The 22,029-nt window shown below is 38.0% G+C and overlaps 2 protein-coding genes, 1 long non-coding RNA gene and 1 other non-coding gene across 14 annotated transcripts in view; 1 reads left to right on the forward strand and 3 right to left on the reverse strand.

The window, feature by feature from the left end:
* The window catches only part of PRSS12 (serine protease 12), a 36,091-nt gene extending 27,373 nt beyond the window's left edge, over positions 1-8,718 (forward strand). For both annotated transcript variants that reach the window (XM_015861862.3, XM_085546948.1), the window contains exons 11-13: positions 584-706; positions 5,155-5,435; positions 5,977-8,718. In XM_015861862.3, coding sequence (XP_015717348.2) covers positions 584-706; positions 5,155-5,435; positions 5,977-6,284 — 712 coding nt within the window. In that variant the 3' untranslated portion in view covers positions 6,285-8,718. The remainder of the gene's footprint in view (positions 1-583; positions 707-5,154; positions 5,436-5,976) is intronic.
* The window catches only part of LOC146761087 (uncharacterized), a 32,033-nt gene extending 20,979 nt beyond the window's left edge, over positions 1-11,054 (reverse strand). For 2 of the 6 annotated variants that reach the window (XR_014945907.1, XR_014945906.1), the window contains exons 1-3: positions 10,880-11,054; positions 10,442-10,511; positions 5,358-5,484 (exon numbers count right to left, since the gene is read on the reverse strand). This is a non-coding gene — a long non-coding RNA (uncharacterized LOC146761087). Of the gene's footprint in view, positions 1-3,971; positions 4,108-5,357; positions 5,485-9,185; positions 9,897-10,441; positions 10,512-10,879 lie in introns of those variants that run through there. The other 4 variants (XR_014945908.1, XR_014945909.1, XR_014945910.1 and 1 more) reach the window with 3 other exon arrangements.
* LOC116653438 (small nucleolar RNA SNORA24) lies at positions 10,646-10,776 on the reverse strand. Its single transcript, XR_004307265.1, has one exon. It is a non-coding gene; the product is annotated as a small nucleolar RNA SNORA24 (small nucleolar RNA).
* A 1,651-nt stretch (positions 11,055-12,705) lies between the features above and the next one.
* The window catches only part of LOC107313570 (bifunctional heparan sulfate N-deacetylase/N-sulfotransferase 3), a 66,565-nt gene continuing 57,241 nt past the window's right edge, over positions 12,706-22,029 (reverse strand). For 4 of the 5 annotated variants that reach the window (XR_014945904.1, XM_085546942.1, XM_015861923.3 and 1 more), the window contains exons 11-14: positions 21,341-21,511; positions 19,531-19,640; positions 18,246-18,348; positions 12,706-16,570 (exon numbers count right to left, since the gene is read on the reverse strand). Coding sequence is in view for 4 of the 5 variants with exons in the window: in XM_085546942.1 (XP_085403068.1) it covers positions 16,451-16,570; positions 18,246-18,348; positions 19,531-19,640; positions 21,341-21,511 (504 nt within the window). In the remaining variant the exon portion in view is untranslated. The remainder of the gene's footprint in view (positions 16,571-18,245; positions 18,349-19,530; positions 19,641-21,340; positions 21,512-22,029) is intronic. The other variant, XM_085546943.1, reaches the window with a different exon arrangement.

Genomic DNA, 22,029 nt, shown 5'->3' on the forward strand with positions numbered 1-22,029 from the left:
AAAAAGGAGACTGAGAATTATTCTCTCAGAATATACTCATAGAGGATACTGAATGAAATGAAAAGCTGACAAGTAGTGGATGGCACAGGTAAGTCTGAACAAGAAAACCAGGTCTCATAATAAAGCACAGGGATACTAGATGAAGCATAAGCATGAGAGAAACCTAACAATGTACTTAGAAGTGCTTCCTAATCCAGAAAAAGAATATACGGACAATATCAGAAAATGATCCATTGTCAAAAGAAAGCTCAAAAAGAAACTGGATCCAAAGTAAACCAGTAAATTTTTCCATCTTTAAATCATCTGCCACTGGTAACTCTAAGATAGCATGCTGCACTAGATGATTCTGGGAGGCTCTTGTACTCTAGCACACCTATTCAAGCTGTCAGCAGTCAGAAAACATCTAGGAAATTCTGAATGCTGAAGGAATAAAAAGGTATTTTCAAGTGGTAGAAAACACATAACATGCTTTGTAAACTATGTCAGTCAGACAAGCTATAAGGGATTTACATTCAAGGTAACTTACAAGCTACTTTACTCTTCCATCTCTGTACCCTGAGAACAATGTCTGTGTTCTCTTTAGGGGCGGTTGGCCATGGCAGGTTGCACTCCGACTGAAATCGTCTCACGGGGATGGAAGGCTCCTGTGTGGTGCTACTCTCATTAGTAGTTGCTGGGTCCTCACTGCTGCACACTGCTTTAAAAGGTTGGTCTCCCTTTAACAATAAACTGTATTTTCAGACTATAGATGATTCCTGGATATGGGCAAAAACATTCTGGTTCAGGCCCACTGAAACTGTTCAGAAGCATAAAATCTTTGGTTTTAAAAAACAAATAAACAACCTAATTTGCCACCAAATAAAAATAAACAGATTAATTGAAAATTATTCTAGATGTCCTCTCATCCAAGAGATTTATATTCAAAACATCAGCATCTCCATGGAAAAGCATGATTCTCATATTTTCATGTGCTCTTTTCAGTATTTTTGAAATCAGGAATTCACTGCCAATTAAGTTACTGTAATGTAAGAATGCCAACTTGCAGAGTATGTTAGTGTAGTGTTTTTAAGTTTTCAAAGCAATTATTTAATTGAACTTTTAAGGGCTGAAATAAAAGCACAGAAGAACTACATTGCAGCTGTGAGGAAATGGGCTCAAATTTTGCACAGGTGGGCTGCAAAAGTTTAAACTTTGGACTTCGAGCCTTTCCTTTTGCACTGTACTAAAGAACAGCCAGACACATTTTTAATTAAGTGAAAATACTTAATATATAATATAATGTACAAATACTTATTTACTTACTTTACTTAAACTGTTATTTTTGCTTAGTGCGAGATGTGTATCTTTTTGTTACCATGTTTCAAGAAAATCGTGAGACTTTCTCCTTAGTAATACTTCAACCTGAAATGGTCAAACACCCTAAGACTAACGCCTGTTTTCACTGATGTCCCAGTTGTTTCTGTGGAACTATCAAAGCACTCTAGCTGCTATTACCAAACTTTATACAAAATGGCTTCATGTTCCTTTTCAAGCACAAGGAAAAAAGGGAGATCACAGGAAAGCACTTACGGTTTCTGCATGCAAATCAAGATCTGATTAGAAAACTGATTAGAAATTCATTTGAACACCTTTATGAGTTTGATGAAACAAGCTAGTTACTGCCATGCTTGTAACTGTTCTTACATTAAGTAGTACCCATAGCATACGTGACCTGCTCTTCCTGGTGCTTGTTAACTGGGGCTCCAAGTCACAACAATGTACTGCCAGAACATGTTTATTCCAGACATGTTCCTAAACACCAACATAAAAGGGGTCTGGTTATAGAAAAAGAGCAAGTACACTGCAATAGGTCCCTCCTGGTGCAGCCACTTGGGGGTACGTAGCAGGCTATCATAGAACTGTTACACGTGGTCTGAGGAAACACACTGTTTTGCTTCCTATTTTGCCTTAAGAACTGTGCCACCTAATTCAAAGCATGCAACTCTGACAGTCTGTGGATGAACTACTGTTTACTGTAAAGGAGAGTAGATACCTTTGGCTCTCAGCTGGCACTGGATAGATAGGACTGAACTTCCTAATTCTCTCAGAGTGATTTTCTTTATGGCTAGGATAGCCTTCCAAGAGCTATCTATAGATCAAATGCCTTCTTCACATACTTGCCATAGAGAGACAAGAGAAAGTCCTGTATATCATTTCCTATATCCTGGAAATCAGAGTATTACTTAAATAACAAAAGTGAGCTCAACTATACTATGGAAAAAAATTAACCTTTTCTGCATGATTGTTGACTACTTCACTTATTTTGTGTACTGATGCTCTAACAGGATAGTTAAACGTCTGGCAAATACTACAGGGTAAGAAACAACCATCTACAGACAAAAACATCAGGTTTAAATGTGTATATCTTATTTGTGTAGAAGAGCACAGAAGTATGATAAATCTGTGCAAAGGCTGCTCCTTAAACCTCTCACTAGAAGCTAATGACGTTTCACACATCCACATGAGAAGCAGCAATTCTCATTCTACTACATAACTAAAAGCAGTGCTTTATACTAAGACAGGTTTTCCTGAATCTCCATTCTTCATTATTCTGCTTTAAGTTAACATCATCCATCACAAAGAAAAATAGCAGGACTTAAAGGGAGCACCTTTCTTTTTGCTAAAATCAAGGATTTAACATTAAATGGAAGCAGCAGGCTTTCTACTCTAGTACCTGATATTTGGCTGAGGGGAAAGCACACTCACTAGTCATAAACAACTTTCCTTTGCGCTTAGTTTCTTTCGTTTCTTTGTTGTTGATTTTTTAAAAGAATCAAACAAAAATCTAGATCCTTTGGTTACTAAATCAGTTTAGGAAAGAAGTGTTTACTCCTATTTTAGTCGGGTGTTTGTACTTACATTAAAATATTTCAAGTGAAAATAATATGAAGCCTTTTTACTGCAATAGTAAGGGAAGTACTTTCTGTGCCAGCTTCCTTTTCTAATTTACTGTAAGGAAAATAGATCCTACAAAGTTGGCTAATGCATCAGCTGAGGCTGTTTGTAATCTCACCCTGTGCCTAAGGTGACACCGGAGAAGTACTCAGCCAGCTGCATAATCCATCCCGGTATTAAGACATTCTGAGCATTACTTGTGTTCTACAAATAGATTTTGTAAAACTGAAAGAAAACTGTTTTGATACTGTGCACCTCAACCATTCAGCTACCTCTCCCTATATGGACCTCCTCTACTTTGCATAGGGGCACAGAGCTGTACTCTATTTCTCTCTTACCAAAGTTACACAGAGGAGCAATGCATCGATTAACTCACATACAATAAAATGAGGTACCATTTTGTCAGTTTAAGTTTTCATAGCTCATTCAAACTGCCTTTGAAACTGGAAAAGGCAGACAAAATAATCTAGAAATGATTAATGCATGAGAGTGAGGCATTCAAGCTTACAAATAAATATTATATCCTAGAAAATTCAAGGAGCTAGACTTAGGATGCACTGAGAACCACGATTCACGATTCTGCTTTTTCTAATGTCTTCTTTATGCCCTGATTATTAATGGAAATTCCTAATGAAAACTGATGCAGTGATAAAGTATACAATGCAAGCACTTCTGGGGCCAAAAAAGAAAGATATTAGTGGTGTGACATGCACAAATAAGAGTTTCTGTTCTTAAGTCTCTTTGAGATAAACACACTGAAATACAAATTACATTGAGCAACATTTGCAAGAGGAAATAAGCAATGTATTTGGATAAATACACTATTTTTCTCTCATCCTCCCTCTGAGAACAGAGGCAACACAAATACATTCTTAAACTCTTCTTTAAATATTATTAAGACATCATCAGTTGCAACTCTTCACTTGCAGCTGTTACAAGATTTAGATTTCTAACCATAAAACACAGTATCTGAAGAGTGAGCATTTTGGAGATAATACTGAAGATGACCTGGAAGGTTTTTCATGCTAGACAAGTGACTTCATTTCTTCTACATAACAGGCCATCTTCTGATGAATACGTGTTTGGCCATAGCCTACAGCATTCTTACAAGCTTATACAAGGAGACATGCAGAATTCGACAAAGAAAGCTCTGCAAGTAGCCATGGATGCAACCTGCAATTAGAATATTCAGTGGTATATTACTCCAAAGCACTCTGTACTTTTGCTAATTTGTCTGCTATTTCCCAAGAAAGTTTTCATATGCTGTAGAGATCAGTACATTGTTGATCTTTTTTTTCAAAAAAGGAAAAAAGTAGAAAAAAAAATTATAGGTTAGAAAGTGACTGAACATCGTATTTTCTGCACACATATTACAAATTTCCTGCTGAAGGATACAGGGAAAAAGAGAAGTCAAAGCAAAAAAAAACTTGGGCTCACTTAGCCAGATTTAAAATAAATAAATAGACCCAGCACTACTTCCTTGTTTGCATCCTCCTGAGGAGGACTGCCTGTGTCCTATAACTCAAAATCTCCAAGGCATGGACAAAAAGTTGTTATTTCAGCCACAGTCATAATCTCTTGGGTATTTACCATTTAATCTGAAACATTAGAGGGATGAGGTTCATATAGACATACCAAAATCTAGGACTTACAGGCCTTCTGTGACTTTGTGGATAGGTGTTTATAAGTCACTTACGCTTCATTTTCCATAATATATCATTAGTTAACAGAAGAGGATTTTCTCAAGTTACTGATGTCTCTAGAATTAAAAAAGCTTTTTTCCTCCCTAAGAATTTTCACAACTAACCTCAAATCAAGCATTGCAGTAGTTATTTAGAACATAAGAATAGTGTTAGTACTCAAGCTTTTCTTACAATTACTGGTAGTTTGGGTTACCCTTACTAAATATAATCATAATGCACACCATATTCATACCTTTGAAGTAAACGCCAGTCATGGCAGATGGCCATAAAAGAACTTGCCCTATGCAAATACACAAAAAGGAAGATAAACTAATCTGAAACATCAGGACAAGTTGTAAGGTACTCTTTAGGGAACACTTGTACTTCAGCCTAAGTAACTGAGAAAACAGTTTTATTTTTTGAAATAACTTGTTGGTATTGTTACATGCAAACAGTGAAGGCACTGATCCAATCTGTGGCTATGCTTGCAATCTGACTTTGCATGAGTGAGTCATGTTTTTCCTAATCTCAATTTCAGGTATGGCAATAACACTAGGAACTATGCCGTGCGAGTTGGAGATTATCATACACTGGTACCGGAAGAGTACGAGGAAGAAATTGGAGTCCAAGAGATTGTAATGCACAAGGAGTACAGGCCTGACAGCAGTGACTATGACATTGCCCTAGTGAGGCTACAGGGGCCAGAGGAACAGTGTGCCAGATTCAGTACCCATGTCTTACCTGCCTGCCTGCCCTTAAGGAGGGAGAGACCACAGAAAACTGCTCCCAACTGTTACATCACTGGATGGGGTGACACAGGTAAAAATAATGATTTCCACACACTGATCACACTATCTGAGGTTGCTTACTGAAAAATAATAATAATAAAAAAAAATTAATACTTAAATAAATGCTAAAAATTGAACAACTTTATTCTTTTTATATATGGAAATATTCTCTTCCAATCCTTAAACAGGAACAATTTGTTTACTGAATTTACTTTGCTTTTGAAAAGTGGCAATTAACTATGTGACTCTAAATCATAAAACCAGTCAGTAAAATAGCCTATAAAGGTTAGCAAGCAAGAATGAAAACCTTATTTGTTGCAAGGCTCACACTGGATAGTAGATCATCACACCCTGCATCAAAGCATAACTAACAGCTCTCATATTTAGGGATTTTAAGGTGGGTACAAGAAATATTTTAGAAAGATTTATTTTGATAGAAAAATGGATAGAAAAAATATGCATCGTTAATTTTTTTTTTAATGGCAAAACATTGGTAGTATAAATTGGTTTAAGTGCTATTTATGTTTCCAAGGCAAAGCATCACAACGCAGTAATTTTGGTCTTTGTTACAGGAAGGGCCTATTCAAGAACATTACAACAAGCTGCTATCCCCTTACTTCCCAAGAGGGTATGTGAAGAGCGTTATAAAAGAAGATTCACAGGAAGAATGCTCTGTGCTGGAAACATCCAGGAGCAGAAACGCATCGATAGCTGTCAAGGGGACAGTGGAGGACCACTGATGTGTGAACGTCCAGGGGAGAGCTGGGTTGTGTACGGTGTGACCTCCTGGGGCTATGGCTGTGGAATGAAGGACTCTCCAGGTGTCTATACAAAAGTTTCATCTTTTGTACCCTGGATAAAGAGTGTGACCAAACTATAAACGTGCTTAATCCAAACCAAACTTTAGTAACGACATGAATAAAGCAGGACAGCTTGAACAGCACAGATTGCACAGCTGGGGCCTGCTGTGAGTGGAAACAGGCACATTTTCCTGATTTGTGTGTTTTGGGTTTTTTTTTTGGTATTAAATCCAGGCTGAATACACACAACCTTTCCAGTTATGGAATACTATGCAAACAAAATCCTCCTGTGTCAAGGAAGTTTATCTTGCACAAATCGAAGATATGCAGAAAAGTGACCTCCAGCTTAGAGTAACATTAGAGCAGGAGAGCTAATGAGTTCACTAGCAGATCTACTATTCACAGGAAGCTTCAACCTTTTATATACTTAATAACAGACCTCAACATTCAGTTTTAATTTATTTTATTAGTTCTTGACTGTTTTCCTATTACTCCTATGACCTTATACTTAGTACTCTAATTTTGGCTGTTGTTTTACCAGCTGATGAGATCAGCTGCTAAGTAACTCTGTCTATACATTAAGTGTTAGAAGGAAAACAACTGTCAATAATCCAACCTCCACCTAGTTTGAAAGACATTCTTACAGCTCAGCTCCTAAAGCACAAGTAGACAGCATGCTGGAAGGTAATTAATTTCCACGCAAACATTCTACACAGCTGTATGAGTTAGATAAATGCTGGAAATACTGAATCAATGCCTGTCTGAAAAGATGTACAAAGTCTTAAAGGATTATTTTCTAAGTACTCAGACAATCCTACCATGCTTAGGGGAAATGCTGTTTCACATCATTCTCATTGGAAAAGTGAAAATTATTTTTAACCAATAACTACAAAAGTTTTTTTATCCAGCAACTGCTCATTTTGCTGTCATAATTCATGACACTACATGAAGTTGTAAGACAGTCATATGGACCCTAATGCCCTTTAAGTTCTAAACATCATTTAGCAATATCCCTTTCTTAACTCCTTTTAAAAACATTCTTCCCCATGTTATGAAATCCACAATAGTTTGTTATAAAAAAATGCAGCAAGAAAAAAATACTCCATATCAAGACAAATAGAAAGCAGCCTTTACCTTTCCAAAAACGGCCACTTCACTCACCTTAGAATCTCAGAACCATTTAATTTGGTAAAGAACAGAGATAAAGTCCAACCATTAATGTGACCCAGGAATCCCATTGTTTAAATCACGGCCCTTGATGCCATTCCTCCTGGGATGGGGACACCCCTCGCTTCCCTGGGCAGCCCATCCCAGTGCTTGTCTTCTGGTGAAGAAATCCTTTCTAATCATCATACAGAACCCAAGAAGGAACTTCCATTTAAGTGCAACCCCAATTGATAGCAAGCTTCAAAACAGAAGAGACTAGCTACAATCAACAGTGAAGCATGAAAGCTCAGTGCTTTTTCAGTGAGTTATCCTTATGGTCAACTGGACTGCCTGCACGTTTACCCTACACTGTACTTTTAATAATGATGCTTCTTAAAAAGATGAAAGCTCTGCAGGCTGTGAAACACCACAGTGAGTTAAGTGTGGCAGCTGTGTGTCACTGCATAGTGATTGTACCAACTGTGACTACTGCTTACTGCTTCCCTGTGTTTCCTTTCCTAAGACACTCAAGCTATAACTGTATTGTGTGGCCTTCTGTGAAAGTGGGATGCTCGAATTGATTTTGTAAGTGGGTATTCATTCATTCCCCTTATGCTTCTGTGTGTCTCTGATGTTTTAGCCAATATCCAAGACAGCTCATTTGTGAGAAGTTGCAATAATGCTGCAAGTGATTGTAAAATTGCCCCTCAGTTTCTCTTCTCAAACTTAACTGGCCCCTTTAAGGGCCACTAAATATCTTGTTGGAACTGGTGCTAAACTAGTACACATGAGGTGCTTGTATATATTTTAGTTTTCTGTAAAGCTGCACTAGAAATGTGAAACACATTATTTAAAAACATAGTACTACTCACCTACTGTTAGACCTGTGTGGAACTCTCCTAGCAAACTGTAAAGCCGTTTACATTTTTACTATATGTTATCCTATTACAGAGGAAGTCAGCCTATCACAAGGTATCTACTTGCACAGGACTTTGCTCAATAAGACCCACGATTACAAGACTTGTGAAGTAGACAGCATAATGCAGTATGTGTGATATACTGTGTAAATCACTGTCTTTTAAGAGTTGCACCACAAAGTGCAATACTTAAGGAAAAATATCACGTCTGTACACTAAAGGTATTAACATTTCAATTTAGTGAGGTAGATCATTAGTTTTGCTCTCTTCGGGTGCTTTAATAATTAGAAGTTGAAATGATGCACTACAGTTCCCATGCAGACAGGATGCTTCTGCTAGTTTCTAAAACAAAATGAACGTTGTCTGTATGTTCTACCATTGTAATTCTTGTTCAGTGAGCCTGATGATGTCAATGTGAACAATAAAACTGCCACACCGATTGGAACTTTTATACATAATGTCTAAGTGCATGTGGAAAGAACATCAGTTGTGGGTAGACTTCTCAGTTTGCAATGAATCCTCTGATTAACAAAGGCATTCCACACAAAGTTTTACCAAGCAAGAGCTGGCATTATCCAAGTTTACTTATATATTTCTGAAGGAAAACATTTAATTTTCCCACTCTTCAGTTCTTTTATGAATATGCATTCAGTGAAAACATACAACAAATGAAACAGAAAGCATCTACATTCAAAAATCACTATTTCTTCCCTGCAGCAAGTAACCACATGCCTTCTGGAAGGGCTTCCAGACTGCATCAGTCAGTTACTTCTTTGCCCTGAAATTATTTAGTTGAAAATACAAGGCCCAGATACCAGATGAATACACACAGCAAACACATCTGGCCCTTCCTCAGCAACTCTGAAGTCCACGTGCAGACCTGGCCTTGTATCAGTAATGAAGAAGGGACACTTGCAGTATAAGTCCATATCTCTTTATTGACTCATCAGTACACATGAATGCTTTACATTAGCATGTTGTAAGTTTTAACTGCAGACATTCACACACCTTTTAGACTTACCTTCATCTTCCACAGTACAAGTACACTCCTTGCAACAACCCTTCCACAGTGCTATAGCAGCAGCAGAGCCACCAGTGAGAGCACAACACTTCTCCAAATTTAGCACAACTGAAGCACGGTCAGCTACATGGCCAGAGTACAGCACAGTCACTAACTACTGGGATTATAATAGTATAAAACTTGGTGAAAGCCTTGAAATGAGAGCACCTCAGGATCCTGGACGGCAGCACAGAATATGCCAACATCCTTCTAACTACATTCTCCTTGTGATTCCACGCTGATTTGAAACGCAGTACACTACATCCCAGGCCCTCTGTGCTCACTGTAATTATGAGGGACTGCAGAGTATCTAGGCTTAAGGTTTAAACTTGCTTAGAAGAGTTCATTTAAGTCTAAACTGAAATTAAGGCCTAGCCTAAAAGTAGTGCTTGCTTCCCTGTTTGAAAAACAGGAATACCATTGCTCACAAAGACGATTAATTCTGTGAGACTGCTTATCTACCCTCAAAGTAAATAAACCATAGAAATTCTAGTCAGTTACTCCAAAAGTGTACAGGTTGAATTTAGACCCATCTTCTTCTGCCATCACAACTCAAGAATGTTTTTCCCCTGTAACGAGAAGTTTGATGCAGTTTAATATTGCTACACAGACAGGACCAGCAGACATTACTGAACAGCACGGTGCCTTCCTAGAAGCTGTACGTTGCTCTGAAACAAAGCTATTGGAAGCCATCCCCCCTGCTTCAGATCACTGTTTGTACTCACTTCACTAACCGAGCAATTACAGACAGGCTTGCTCCTTGCACACACTGCTCAGGGACATCTGTGGACCCAATGTCTCCAGTTTAATAGGCAAAAGTACCGGCAATACCTGTCTTTATCACAGCCCAGTCTTCAGAATGCACTGAACACATCCACGCCCGAGCCCAATTCTTCCAAGTAACAACAGACTTTTCCTCTTCGTTACAGCTTTTTATCAGTAGAAGATAATTACACACAACTAAGTACACTTCCAATAAATAAAACTCAAGCTCATATCTTGATTTCAGCGGTGATCAGAGGGGTCTCAGCAGCTTAACCACTAAATGTAATTAGTAACTTGCTATTATTCCCACTCAGAAGTTCTCCATCAGGAGCTCATAAGCAGCACATACCCAGCCACGCGGTGTCTTTGAGGAACTCCTACGCAGCCTCCACGCTTCCGGCTTCTGCGTTCTAAGAAAGCTTAAGAAAAAAGAAATGGGGAAGAAGAGTTGCTTACTAAATGGAGCTTCGCCAAGTTACAATGGAAAAAAAAACGAACAAAAGCACCAACAAGAAGCCGCCAACCCCCTGCGCCACGAACCCCTGCCGACTCGGCTTGTTCCTTGCCACAGTCAACGACTACTACCAACAGGATGGTAGAAGTTTTGCCAATTAGCAAGAAGCTGCTCTTCCATGCCTAGGAAGGGGGACAGCCACGAGCGGCAGCCCCCATGGAGTCATGGAGCGCCCCCCCCCCCCCCCTCCACCACATGGCGGCGGCCGCCATCTTCCCCACCGCCGGCCGCTCGCTCCCCACCGCAGCTGCTCAGCCCCCACCTTGCCCTTACCTGCAGTTGCTCCGCACCTCTGCCCGCCTGGCTCAGCTCCGCCGGGGCCCAGCCCGTTTCTGAGCGGGTGAGAAGGATGAACCACACAACGGCTGTGGTTCAACTACCACACACCCCTCAGCCCGCCGACCGCGCCACCAGCAGCCGCCACCACGTCTGCCCACCAACGGTCACTGCCGGAACCGCAAACAGCCCGGCACCAGGGGGAGAGGCGCGGGGCCCTCCCAGGGGGCGGGGCGAGGAGGGGGCGGAGGAGCTGCGCAGTGGGGGGGCTGGAGTCGGACCTTCACAACACGGACGGATTGTGTAGTGTCAGAGCTCTGCGTGTAGAGGTGCAACGAACAGCACGATGAGGGTTAACTGGAAATGTGCTTTAAAACCTTCATTCTGTATTTCGCCACCGACCAGAATCTGTAGGAGAATCAACTAGGTAGGGAAGACTCTCATACTAGAGGAAAGAAAGAAAGAGGAAAGAAAAGAAAGAGGAAAGAAAAGAAAAGAAAAGAAAAGAAAAGAAAAGAAAAGAAAAGAAAAGAAAAGAAAAGAAAAGAAAAGAAAGAAGAAGAAAGAGAAAGAAAAAGAGATAAAGAGAAAAGGGAAGGAAGGAAGGAAGGAAGGAAGGAAGGAAGGAAGGAAGGAAGGAAGGAAGGAAGGAAGGAAGGAAGGAAGGAAGGAAGGAAGGAAGGAAGGAAGGAAGGAAGGAAGGAAGGAAGGAAGGAAGGAAGGAAGGAAGGAAGGAAGGAAGGAAGGAAGGAAGGAAAAGAAAGAAAGGAAAAGAAAAAAGAAAAGAAAAGAAAAGAAAAAAGAAAAGAAGAGAAAAGAAAAGAAAAGAAAAGAAAAGAAAAGAAAAGAAAAGAAAAGAAAAGAAAAAAAGAAAAGAAAAGAAAAGAAAAGAAAAAGGAAAACTGACAGAAAACAGGCTGGACAATAACCAAGCTCACAACACTCTAATTGATCACACTTAGTTTGTCTAAATTCCTCCTTCATTCATGTTTCCCCAGGCCTTGGTTTCACCTGTTAATTGCTTTCCTGTGTCTTGACCCTTGGTGCTGATCATTGTGATCATCCTTTTGATGCCCATAGACAAAAAAGTGCACATTTAGCCTTTGAGTTCTAAGAGGTCTGCGACTGGCAGAACTGAAATGGAACATTAAATGAAAGCAGAAAAAAACTGGATACAGAGGTCAGTCGGGCACAGCAAGAATCTTAGTTCTGCTTTTTTCTTATTACTGTTCTATTTCTGTTACACTTTGATATGATAGAGATGGGTACTGGAAGTTTACACTTCTAAATATTACATCCTTTCTCTGTCATGAGTATTTTGTTTACATGCTTACTATTCTCTACACCTATATATGAAGATGTCACTCATCTTTTACACAGCTAGATACTACACTTCTTTACTCTGTTCTGAACTTGTTGATAACAGTGGATTTTCCTTTGGAAACTTGCACCATCTTTTAGCAGTTCCTCCTAAAAATGTTTTCTCATGTCTCTGGAGGCACAGCTATTGAATCCCACAGGCAAACAGTCTGAATAAAGTCTGCTTGTTCTCTTAAAAACAGTGAGCTCTGGAAGTGTTTCTATAGCGCATTAATGACTCCTGGCATAAGAAGTAAAAACTGAGCAGGAAGAAAAGCAGTAAAACAAGCAGCTGCATACAGCAGTAACATCCACTTACAGAGGGAGTAAGCAATATTCTCCATCTGTGAAAACATTCCGTGCTCCTCCCATGCTTGCGGATTGTGTTATAACTCAGTAATAGCTGCTAACAAACCTGGAATAGGACAGCTTTTATGAACAAACAAATGACTTCCATTCATTGGTACGTTTTCTTAACAGAGTTTATTGTTGCACTTCAGATACCATGCCACTATCAGAATAATAGCTATTTTTCATTTTAAAAAATCTTGAGAAAAATGTTTCCAGCAATTTTCATTCAATGTGAATGACAAAAGTATTACATCTATAAACACTGAAATATCTATTTACTTTCTTCCTGAGGAAGTTCCACTTCATTAAGCAATGAGAAGGGATATGCTGTACACGATAGTCTGCGAATCATTGAAATGAATGCTTTCTGCACAAGTAGAACTGGGAAGATATCACAGTATTTCAGGAATGTTTGCTCAAATAATGTTGTGAACTCGTATCAGGCTCTGTGTTTACGCCCCCTAATGGTCACTTTCTACTCACACTCACGCTTTGATTTTTAATGGCAGGGATATTTGAGGAAATCAAATTTCAGAATCAGAATTTATGAAAACAAATGTGAATCTCACATCAACAAGCATTTGTTAAAGGAACTGCTTGTGCATTTATCTACCAGGATAACACAAACCACAGCTGTATTACCATCCACAGTAGAACACTTGATTTTGACCAGCAAATATACATTTTTTTTGTGACTGAGTGGTGTTTTTTTAGAAGTGTTAATATTGATAACTTACTTCCGAGAATTAAATACTGATTGTAGGGAATTTGTAAATAGGTTCCAATTCTCAAGTAATTCATGCTGTATGACTTGCTTACTCAGCTGTACTCATGTGCATCCCCTTATTTGGGGAATTACATATGCAGCTGTGGCCTGAACGTTTTGCTCAGACTCTTAATTGTTCACCAAGTTCACCAACCATATTTAAAGTCATTCTGTTTTTAAAAGTTTCCTGTTAAATGTAAGAACGTAGTTAAATAGCTATGGAGGAAAAAAACCCCACAGTCTTCATACTGTCTTTGTATAAACCAGTAATAACTGAACAGCACAAAATCAGACCTGCAAAGACCCCTAGTGGTTGGACTTTACTTCTCTACTGCTATTGAGTCTGAGAGGACTTAGCCAACCTAGTTTACAAGCAACTAATGCTCTGCATCTAGAGATGCTAGTGCCAGACAAATGCATCTTAATAGGTTCTGTGAGTTAAGATTCAAGATAATTCCCTTTTCAGATGTGCAGCACCAGGGCCAAAAGGTCACATTACTTTGTTCACAGGACTGACCCAAAGCTACCACAGGAATTCACTGAAGATTCGCCTTTATTCCAACAAAGGAAGGACATTGGGGTAGTAGAAGAGCTGCACCCTACTGTTCCTCATCAGGACTTGAGACTCACTACAGCACTTCTTTGCAAAGGATGATCTATCTGACCAGATTCCTAACAAACATCACAGAAAAGACCACAGGTCTGAGACATGTCACCTTGTCTGTAGCAAAATACCTAGAGGGCAACCAGTGTGTACTCCCCCAGTCACTGCTCTCTCCTTGGTGCTTAATTATTCTCATTTTGAAGGGGCCTGTATTTCACAGGGAAAGAAGACAGGAACAGAGTTTCTGAAAAGAAAGATGGAAGTACAAATGTGGCTGAAGCCCATCCTTCCAGTGTGTAGGAAGTGCTCAATTTGTGAAAATCTCAGGCACTTTGTAGTACTTTTTCCCATTTTCTTCTGATTTACAATTTTCTTCTACCTTAAATGTTTGAGTGATGTTACATAAGATTATATTAAGGATAAAATCAGTCATGTCAGGATGGAAACAGCAGGTATTTTCTCCAGTTATTCAATTTACTTGTAACAAATCCATATAGATGCTTGTAGGACACAAGCTGTCCGTAGCATGCAGAGGATTTGCACTTACAGATATTCAGAATACAAAGCATTTCTTTTATCAAATAAGACTGTTTTAAAACAAGTCAGATTTTGGGTCAAACCCATATAATAGTGAATATCTAAAATGAAATGAAAACTTTTATTCTCTTATAAATAATAAAGATGTTCATTTAAAAGTGTCTACTCTAGCAGGTCCTCATCATTAATCATGCATATTCCCTTAGCAAAAATGTGCCGTGTAAAGAATATTGTTATATACAACAAATTTGTCTGGATTTTTTCTTTACAAGCCTATCAAAACCAGGTACTACACAGACAAAATCAATAAATATTAAAGATTACCAGCTAGAGGTACAGTAAGGATTTCAACATCTGTTTTCTATTTAGGGAATAACAGACTGGTTTCCATTCCATTACCTTGAAAGTTAAATTATATTATTACATAAAGGTTGTAAAACAGCACTGAGACATTTTCCACCATTTGATACATATTTTTAACTATTCATCCCAAAACAAATTATGACAATAATACAGAGCTACCGTGAAAAACATTTCATTTAGTACTGCAGTAATCTTTTGTACTCCCTACCTCTTTATGCCTTTAGAAACATTTGTAGCCAGAGTTCAGCAGAGAAACCTTAAGGCCATACTCAGCTGAAATTTTAAATTATCTCTTTCAATTTTTAAGTATGGTTGATTAATCTCACATTTAAACTGATGTATTATGAGGTGTATCACAAACGTAAGGCTGGATATGTGTGTATTTTCATGATTAGAGCCTGATTTTCTACCATAACCTGTCTTAATTTCTCTTTCCTAAAGCTTATTTCTGAACTTTAATACCAAGCTACTTTAAGATGTGTGGAGCTAGAATCATTATTTTCAACTAGAAAACAGATTTTTGCAGCTGACATAAGTTGAAGGTCACTGCAAGATACTACGGTTTTGATCAAATTTAGGGACCCTGGAAAACACAAAGCACAGATTGAAGGCAAATAAATTATGCAAAACCAGTAGTGCAAATTAAGGCAGTCTAAATATGGGTCTGTTTCTGCTCTTTATCAATTTTTCATTCATTTCAGTGGAGATTCACAGCAATGTAAGACCAGAGTGCAGTATCCAAATTTGGCTGCTCACAGAAGCCAGGAGTGAAAGACTGTTGATTGTACTGTTTCAGTCTGGTTCACCATTGTTAAGTATAATACTGCTCACATGGATTTTATTGCAACATTTGTGCTTTATGTACCCAATTACATTTCTGTTCAGATGCAATATACATTCCGCATTTTGCAATTTCAGTCAGTGCAAAATCAGACAGTAGTTATGAACAAAGACCCTTCCTGCATTGTAAGGGTTTATTTTTACAGGCCATAGGCAATTTTCTTTTCTACACTGCTTTTGCCTGTGGATTCCAGATTTTGCTGCTGTGCACACCTAAGTAATGTATGATAACTGTACTTCTCACACTTATTAGAATATACTTCAGGTATTAGCAAGCTGATTCCAATGGCAGAAGTACACTTGGCATTTTATGCTACATTAAATTTTCTTATTTTATGCAAGACACAATAATCAAATACTAAGAAAAACAGCAGTCTAACTGTGGGCTACAAAGCCTACATGAGACACAATACTTTTAAACTGATATATAAAAATGTAAGTATTTACCGTGAAATCGGACAGGTCATGTACCTCTGAAGCTTATACCAGCTGCAGTTGACTTCCACATATGTGCACAGTAGTCCACAACTCCACAGGCCCAGAAATGTTAATGAGAAAAATTTGTCCTACCAGAATGCTAAGAAACACGTGTATTTTCACAATCCACATGCCAGCATATGGAAGTAATTTCTGTCTTTTACTATTTTTTGCAGAGGTATATTTTCACAAGACTTTCTGGTAGCTACTGTAGACTTTGGGTAGGATGACAGAAGTGTGGAAGAGATTTCAAAACAGTCTTCTTTCAATGCTATCTTACTTTCTGTAGTTCCTGTCTCAGCCATGATGGCAGAGGTTGTCCCAGTTTGTGTAGGAGTTTTGACAGTTCCACATTATGATCTCTGTAGTAGCTTGACAGAAAAGCCCTGCACTGATGGATATAAAAGCAGATATTTTATATTTAATAACATGCTGTACTGTAATGGCTGTAAATTTTAAAGTTTGTTTTACTGGTGTCAAAACTTTACTTTCTCCTATGCAATTTATATTCTTTTACACTATCTACTGCATCCAAGTTTATCAATTAATAGCTGAACATTAAAAGGTAGTATCAAAAGAAACAAAAGATATCCAAAATGAACATGAAGACAAAGTAAAGGATCTGAATCTACTCACAGATAGATATGTAAATTAAGTATTGTACTGAATCTGGTGTTCAAATTCACTCAAGTGTGATTGAAACCAGAACTTGTAAAATCTCTTTCTATATAGGCATCTGGCAGTTAGTAACACTGGTTTTATCAATATTTAGTGTTGAAACATACAGCATTAAACAAATACAGTCTTATCTCTGTTCAGAAGCCTTGGCATCCAGTAATTTTTTATCAGTATAATTCTGTTGGGTAGATTTAGGTTAGATGTTAGGAAGAAGTTCTTTACCCAGGATCTGGCAAGGCACAGGAACAAGCTGCTGAGAGAGGTTGTGGATGTGTTCAAGGCCAGGCTGGATGGGTAGCCTGATCTGGTGGTGGGGGTCAACCTGCCCACAGCATGGGGTTGGGACCATATGATCTTTAAGGTCATTTCCAACCTAAGCCATTTTGCAATTCTATGATCCTATTGAGTTCTGTAAATTGTTTCTGACTTAAGTACCATGAGAAAAAGAAACCTGGCTTAATGCTGTGTGAACACTGCTGTTCAAAATGCTTTTATTTGAATTTTAGTCAGGCTAGATGAAACAGGAATACAGGAAAGAATAAACATAAAGCTGTAGCTAGAAAAGGAAACTGAACTACCATTAGATATTGCCTTCAGCGTTTGATCAGATGGATTTTTTTTTTTTTTTTCATTGGAGCATTTGTCTGAGGAAGATATTTATGAAATTCATGGAAACAGAACCTAACCATTCTCAGAACAGAACTTTATGAGAGTCTGTCCTGGTCTATCTACTCTCAAAGACAAGGGAACAGATACAAATGCACATATCTGCTACTTAGCTTACTTAGGTAAAGGGAATAGGTTTCCAAATTAATTTCAGAGATTTTCAGAGGTGCTAACTTTATTTTTCTAAGGAGTGCCAAGTTTCTAAATAGAATAGTTTCAGAGAAACATAGAATCACCAAGGTTGGAAAAGACCTACAAGATCATCCAGTCCAACTGTTCGGGTACCACCAGTAGTTCTCACTAAAAACATGTCCCTCAGCACAATGTCCAAATGTTCCTTGAACACCTCCAGGGTTGGTGATTCCACCACCTCCCTGGGCAGCCCATTGCACTGCCTGACCACTCCTCTGGAATATCAGTATTTTCCAACATCCAGTCTCAATGTCCCCTGGCGCAGCTTGAGGCCATTTCCTCTAGACCTATCACTAGTTACACGAGAGAAAATGTTTCTAATAACTGAAGTTCTTCACATCTGAATTAAAGAACTGAAAAAAAGTGATGCAATCCACAGCTTCTCTAAAGATTTCATTTGTATGAAAAAGTAGTCAAATAATCAAGGCTACTTAATTCTATCTTCTCTCTCTTCTTAAGATTTTGCCTGTGCAGGGTCCCATTAATGAGAGCTAAATCTCTGTATAATGCCAATGAGAATAATGGTTTACCTCCGAATCCATAGGAGGGTATTTTCTACCTTTGCTCTTTCCAAGGCATTTGGTCTTTCCTTCTTCCAGAAGTTGACACCAGAAACCTTTATGTGAATCAAACCTGAAACAAATAAAGCAGAAACTTAATAAAGTAAGCTCACACATTCTTATTTTTGGGTCTGGAAAATTTTCTCTTCAGGAAAATGCATCAAGCAAGTGGGAAATACAGAAGATTAAGGGAGTTAACTAGAGTTGGGTGCGGACACAAACTGTGAAGTAAATGAAGTGAAGAAAGGAGAGAAGCAGGTGCCAGTACTGCAGTGTAAAGGCTATGAGATGCTGCAGGGATGATTCCTGACATCAGCTGAGTGGACAAACTGATATAAGTACATTTTAACTGAACAAGATACTTTACTTCTATTAACTATGTTCAGAGACTGACATGAAGGACAATGCATGCTATAGAATTAGATGCAGATGAGATTAATTTATAGTATCATGGACAAAGGCTTCAGTATTAAAAAATAAAAATATAAGAAAATCACACACACACAAACCAAAAAAGAAACCACCACCACCAAAGAACAAAAAAGCCAAACAAATAAAACATGTCTTCAGTAGACTCAGTTTCAATAGACTCAGACACCCACTCATATCAACTTCATGGAAGATGAGTCTATTTTGCTACTGGTGCCATAAAAGGAATAGAATAAAACTAGAAGAAAGTATTAAACAGAAAAATGTATAGGAAAGAAAAACATTCTTTTCACTGAGATTCTTACAGGGACAGATAATAGACTCATACTGAGAAGAGTAAATCTAAAGCTATCAATCTCACTGTAAGGGCAACCAAATGTAAGTGTCAGATTCCAAAGTATTGGTGCACATATAGAGTGGATGCTATATTCCTGATCAATACTGTTGATAATTGCAGCTCATGTCCAAAAATATATATGTAAATATATATATTTTTCCTTTCTTTTTATGGAAGTCAGCATTCCATGTTCCATTTACCAATGGAAATAAAATTCCTAAAATTCCTTTTTATTCACTGTGCTCTTTGTGCATTTTTCAGATATCTACTCCTGTAATAGTGAAGCTCCAAGTTTAGTGACTAAGTGTAGATCCACTGGAAATCTATTCCTCTACTGTGTTCTTTTCTAGACATTGAAGAATACATCCTACTGAACTTTGATGAGAAGGAAAAAAATCAGAGGCTTTATTACATAGTAAGCTTTCTCACAGACTAATTAGTATTTTAGGAACATAAGAACAAGTGATAATGATGATAAAATTAACTCACGTTAGGGCTTCTGAGTAATTATAATGAGGAGAGACTCCCAAAAATTTCTGTACTTCATCCATTACAGTAGATGGGTCAGTTCTTAGCTGCTGTCCATCAATAATTAGCAACTAAAAAAATAAAATAAATGGAAATATAATTTAAAATTCGTTATGTTAAAATTCAGACTGAAACTTTCACCTCTGCCAGACTCCCTCATTATACAGAGAGTACCTTCCCAGATAATTAGTTCAGTTCTATTTGTCATGATCATTAATGATCTGGGAGCACAGTAAATGGCACATTAAATAAATCTGAAATTCAGCCCGTTGTGACAACAGAGAAATAGCACTGAAGAATCTGGAAAGGTAAGAAATACTGGGAGGAAACAGAATGAGATTTGTCCAGAGAAGAAAAAAGGTATTAGAGATTAAAGAAATAAGCTGTTAATTCTCACAGACACAGGCACTTATGAATATATGTTAAAGTCACACTGAAAAGCTTGTCACTGGAAAAAACTGCAGCAAAAAAAAGAAAAGACAGCAAACAGTAGGCAATGTTAGGATAAATGCCTTACTTTTAAGACCACATAAAAATACATGCTATGAAAACAAGCAGACTTATTTGAGAATAAGAATAAAGGGAAATGTTAGAATAACTTAACTCTGGAATGTCATAGATATGAATTTTGCAACACATCTCTAAGAAGGCCAGGAACTGGGAAGTAATTTTTTTTTTGTTTGTTTGTTAAGTGCTTGATGGTATATACATTCACACTAGGTGACTTCAGATATGGCTATCCTTTTCCTTTCATGTGAATCGTCAGGTCAATAGACACTAAGTGAGGGTTTTATGTCTAAAAGACCTACTGAAGATGCAGCATGTTTGGGTCTTTGAGACTGGTGGAAGAGAAACAAAGTCCCAAATGGATTAGGAGAACATTCATTTCCTATCATGGAAACAGTTCTACTCTTTCCATCATGTTTTAGTAATGAAAAGGGGGGAGCAATAGATTTTGAGGTGGTTCAATGGTCTCATTCTGTATGCAGTGCTGAAGCTTGCTTTTACATTTCCACACAAGGAGAGAGGCTAAAATCCTACTATTTGCTTCCAGGATTGGATGAAACTTAGTAGGTTTGCAAGACTATAGGGTTTCAGAGCATAAAGAGAAAGCAGAAAACGTATTTTCTTTTGAAAGATCAGTCTTGGGAATTGCCCATATACAGCATGTGGAGTTAGAGATGTGGATTAGTGTAAGTATCAAGCTGTTCAGAAAGTAGCAGCTCATCCCAGAAGTCTTTCAAATGAGATGCATTATGACTGCTTGATCCCCCAAATGATCCCACTGCTTTCCTAAGATGTAAGCTCTGAAAACAAGCCTTAACTGCTTTGTAGATCAGTGGTCAAAAATATCCCTAATGGGATGGGAAAACAATGACACATTTAAAAATTAAGGCATTACAGCTTTGCTAGATCACATTCATTCCCATATATTGTTACCTCTTTTAGATGGAAAAGATATTGATTACACCCCAAAGTCTTCTAACGTCAAACCTCCTTGGAAGAGAGATTTTGCTCCCCTCCCTCCCATGTGGATTAATAAACTTTCAGATTATTCAGATTTGTTTTGCAGAAGAAGCTCTCAGCTGTATGGTGCAAAGGCATGACATCCCCAGCAATGTCAAGCCAACTAATTAGAGCATGGCTGTGAATAATCAGTGGCTTAGAACATGCTAGTGTGAACCTGGGATATCCCTGAGGATCAGCACTCACTATTCTTCCAGAATATTATTTATATAAGTTTAGAATGTTGAGTTACTGTCTTATTCACCTGATAAGGTGGGAAGTAAGTTAGCCATCTCTCAATATGTGTAGCATACCATCCAGGTGCTAGGCATCTCTTTTGGAGAGCTCTGAGTTCAGAAGGGGCTCGAGGTCCAGCTGTGATCACCTGATAGAAACTGAATTTTAGGGCTGCAGGATCTTCATGTGAGCGCTGATGCTGTAAAACAAGTTGCAGTGCTAAGTTTTACAGACCACAAAAGTTGTGAAAATAAGAAAAAAGCATTCAGTCTTAACAACCTTGCCATGAGTGATTGTTCACATTAGAGATTACTTTAAGAAGACCTTATCTGTATTACTTTGCTGTAAATGCTGAGATAGAATCATGGAATCGTAGAATCATAGAATTACTCAGGTTGGAAAAGACCTTGAAGATCATCAAGTCCAACCACAGCCTAACCATAGTATCCTAACACTGAGATAAACACTGCTTATGTAAAAAAAAATATTTTTGGTATCAAAAGAAATCAGAAAATAAACTGATACGGTAGCAAAATAGAATGCATCATTTTTTTTGAATGGAAGTTATGTGATATTATTATTGTAGCCATTTACTAAAAAACCTAACTTGTAAAACCAAACATCACTACCTTAATGTGTCCTAATCTTCCAAAACATGTTTACTGGAGATCCATGTTTTGCATTAAACTAACCTTCATTCATACCTGACGATACTAT

Source organism: Coturnix japonica, chromosome 4 (assembly GCF_054131305.1).
Source record: "Coturnix japonica strain WE chromosome 4, WE-NBRP24, whole genome shotgun sequence".
NCBI classification, from domain to species: Eukaryota; Metazoa; Chordata; class Aves; order Galliformes; family Phasianidae; genus Coturnix; species Coturnix japonica.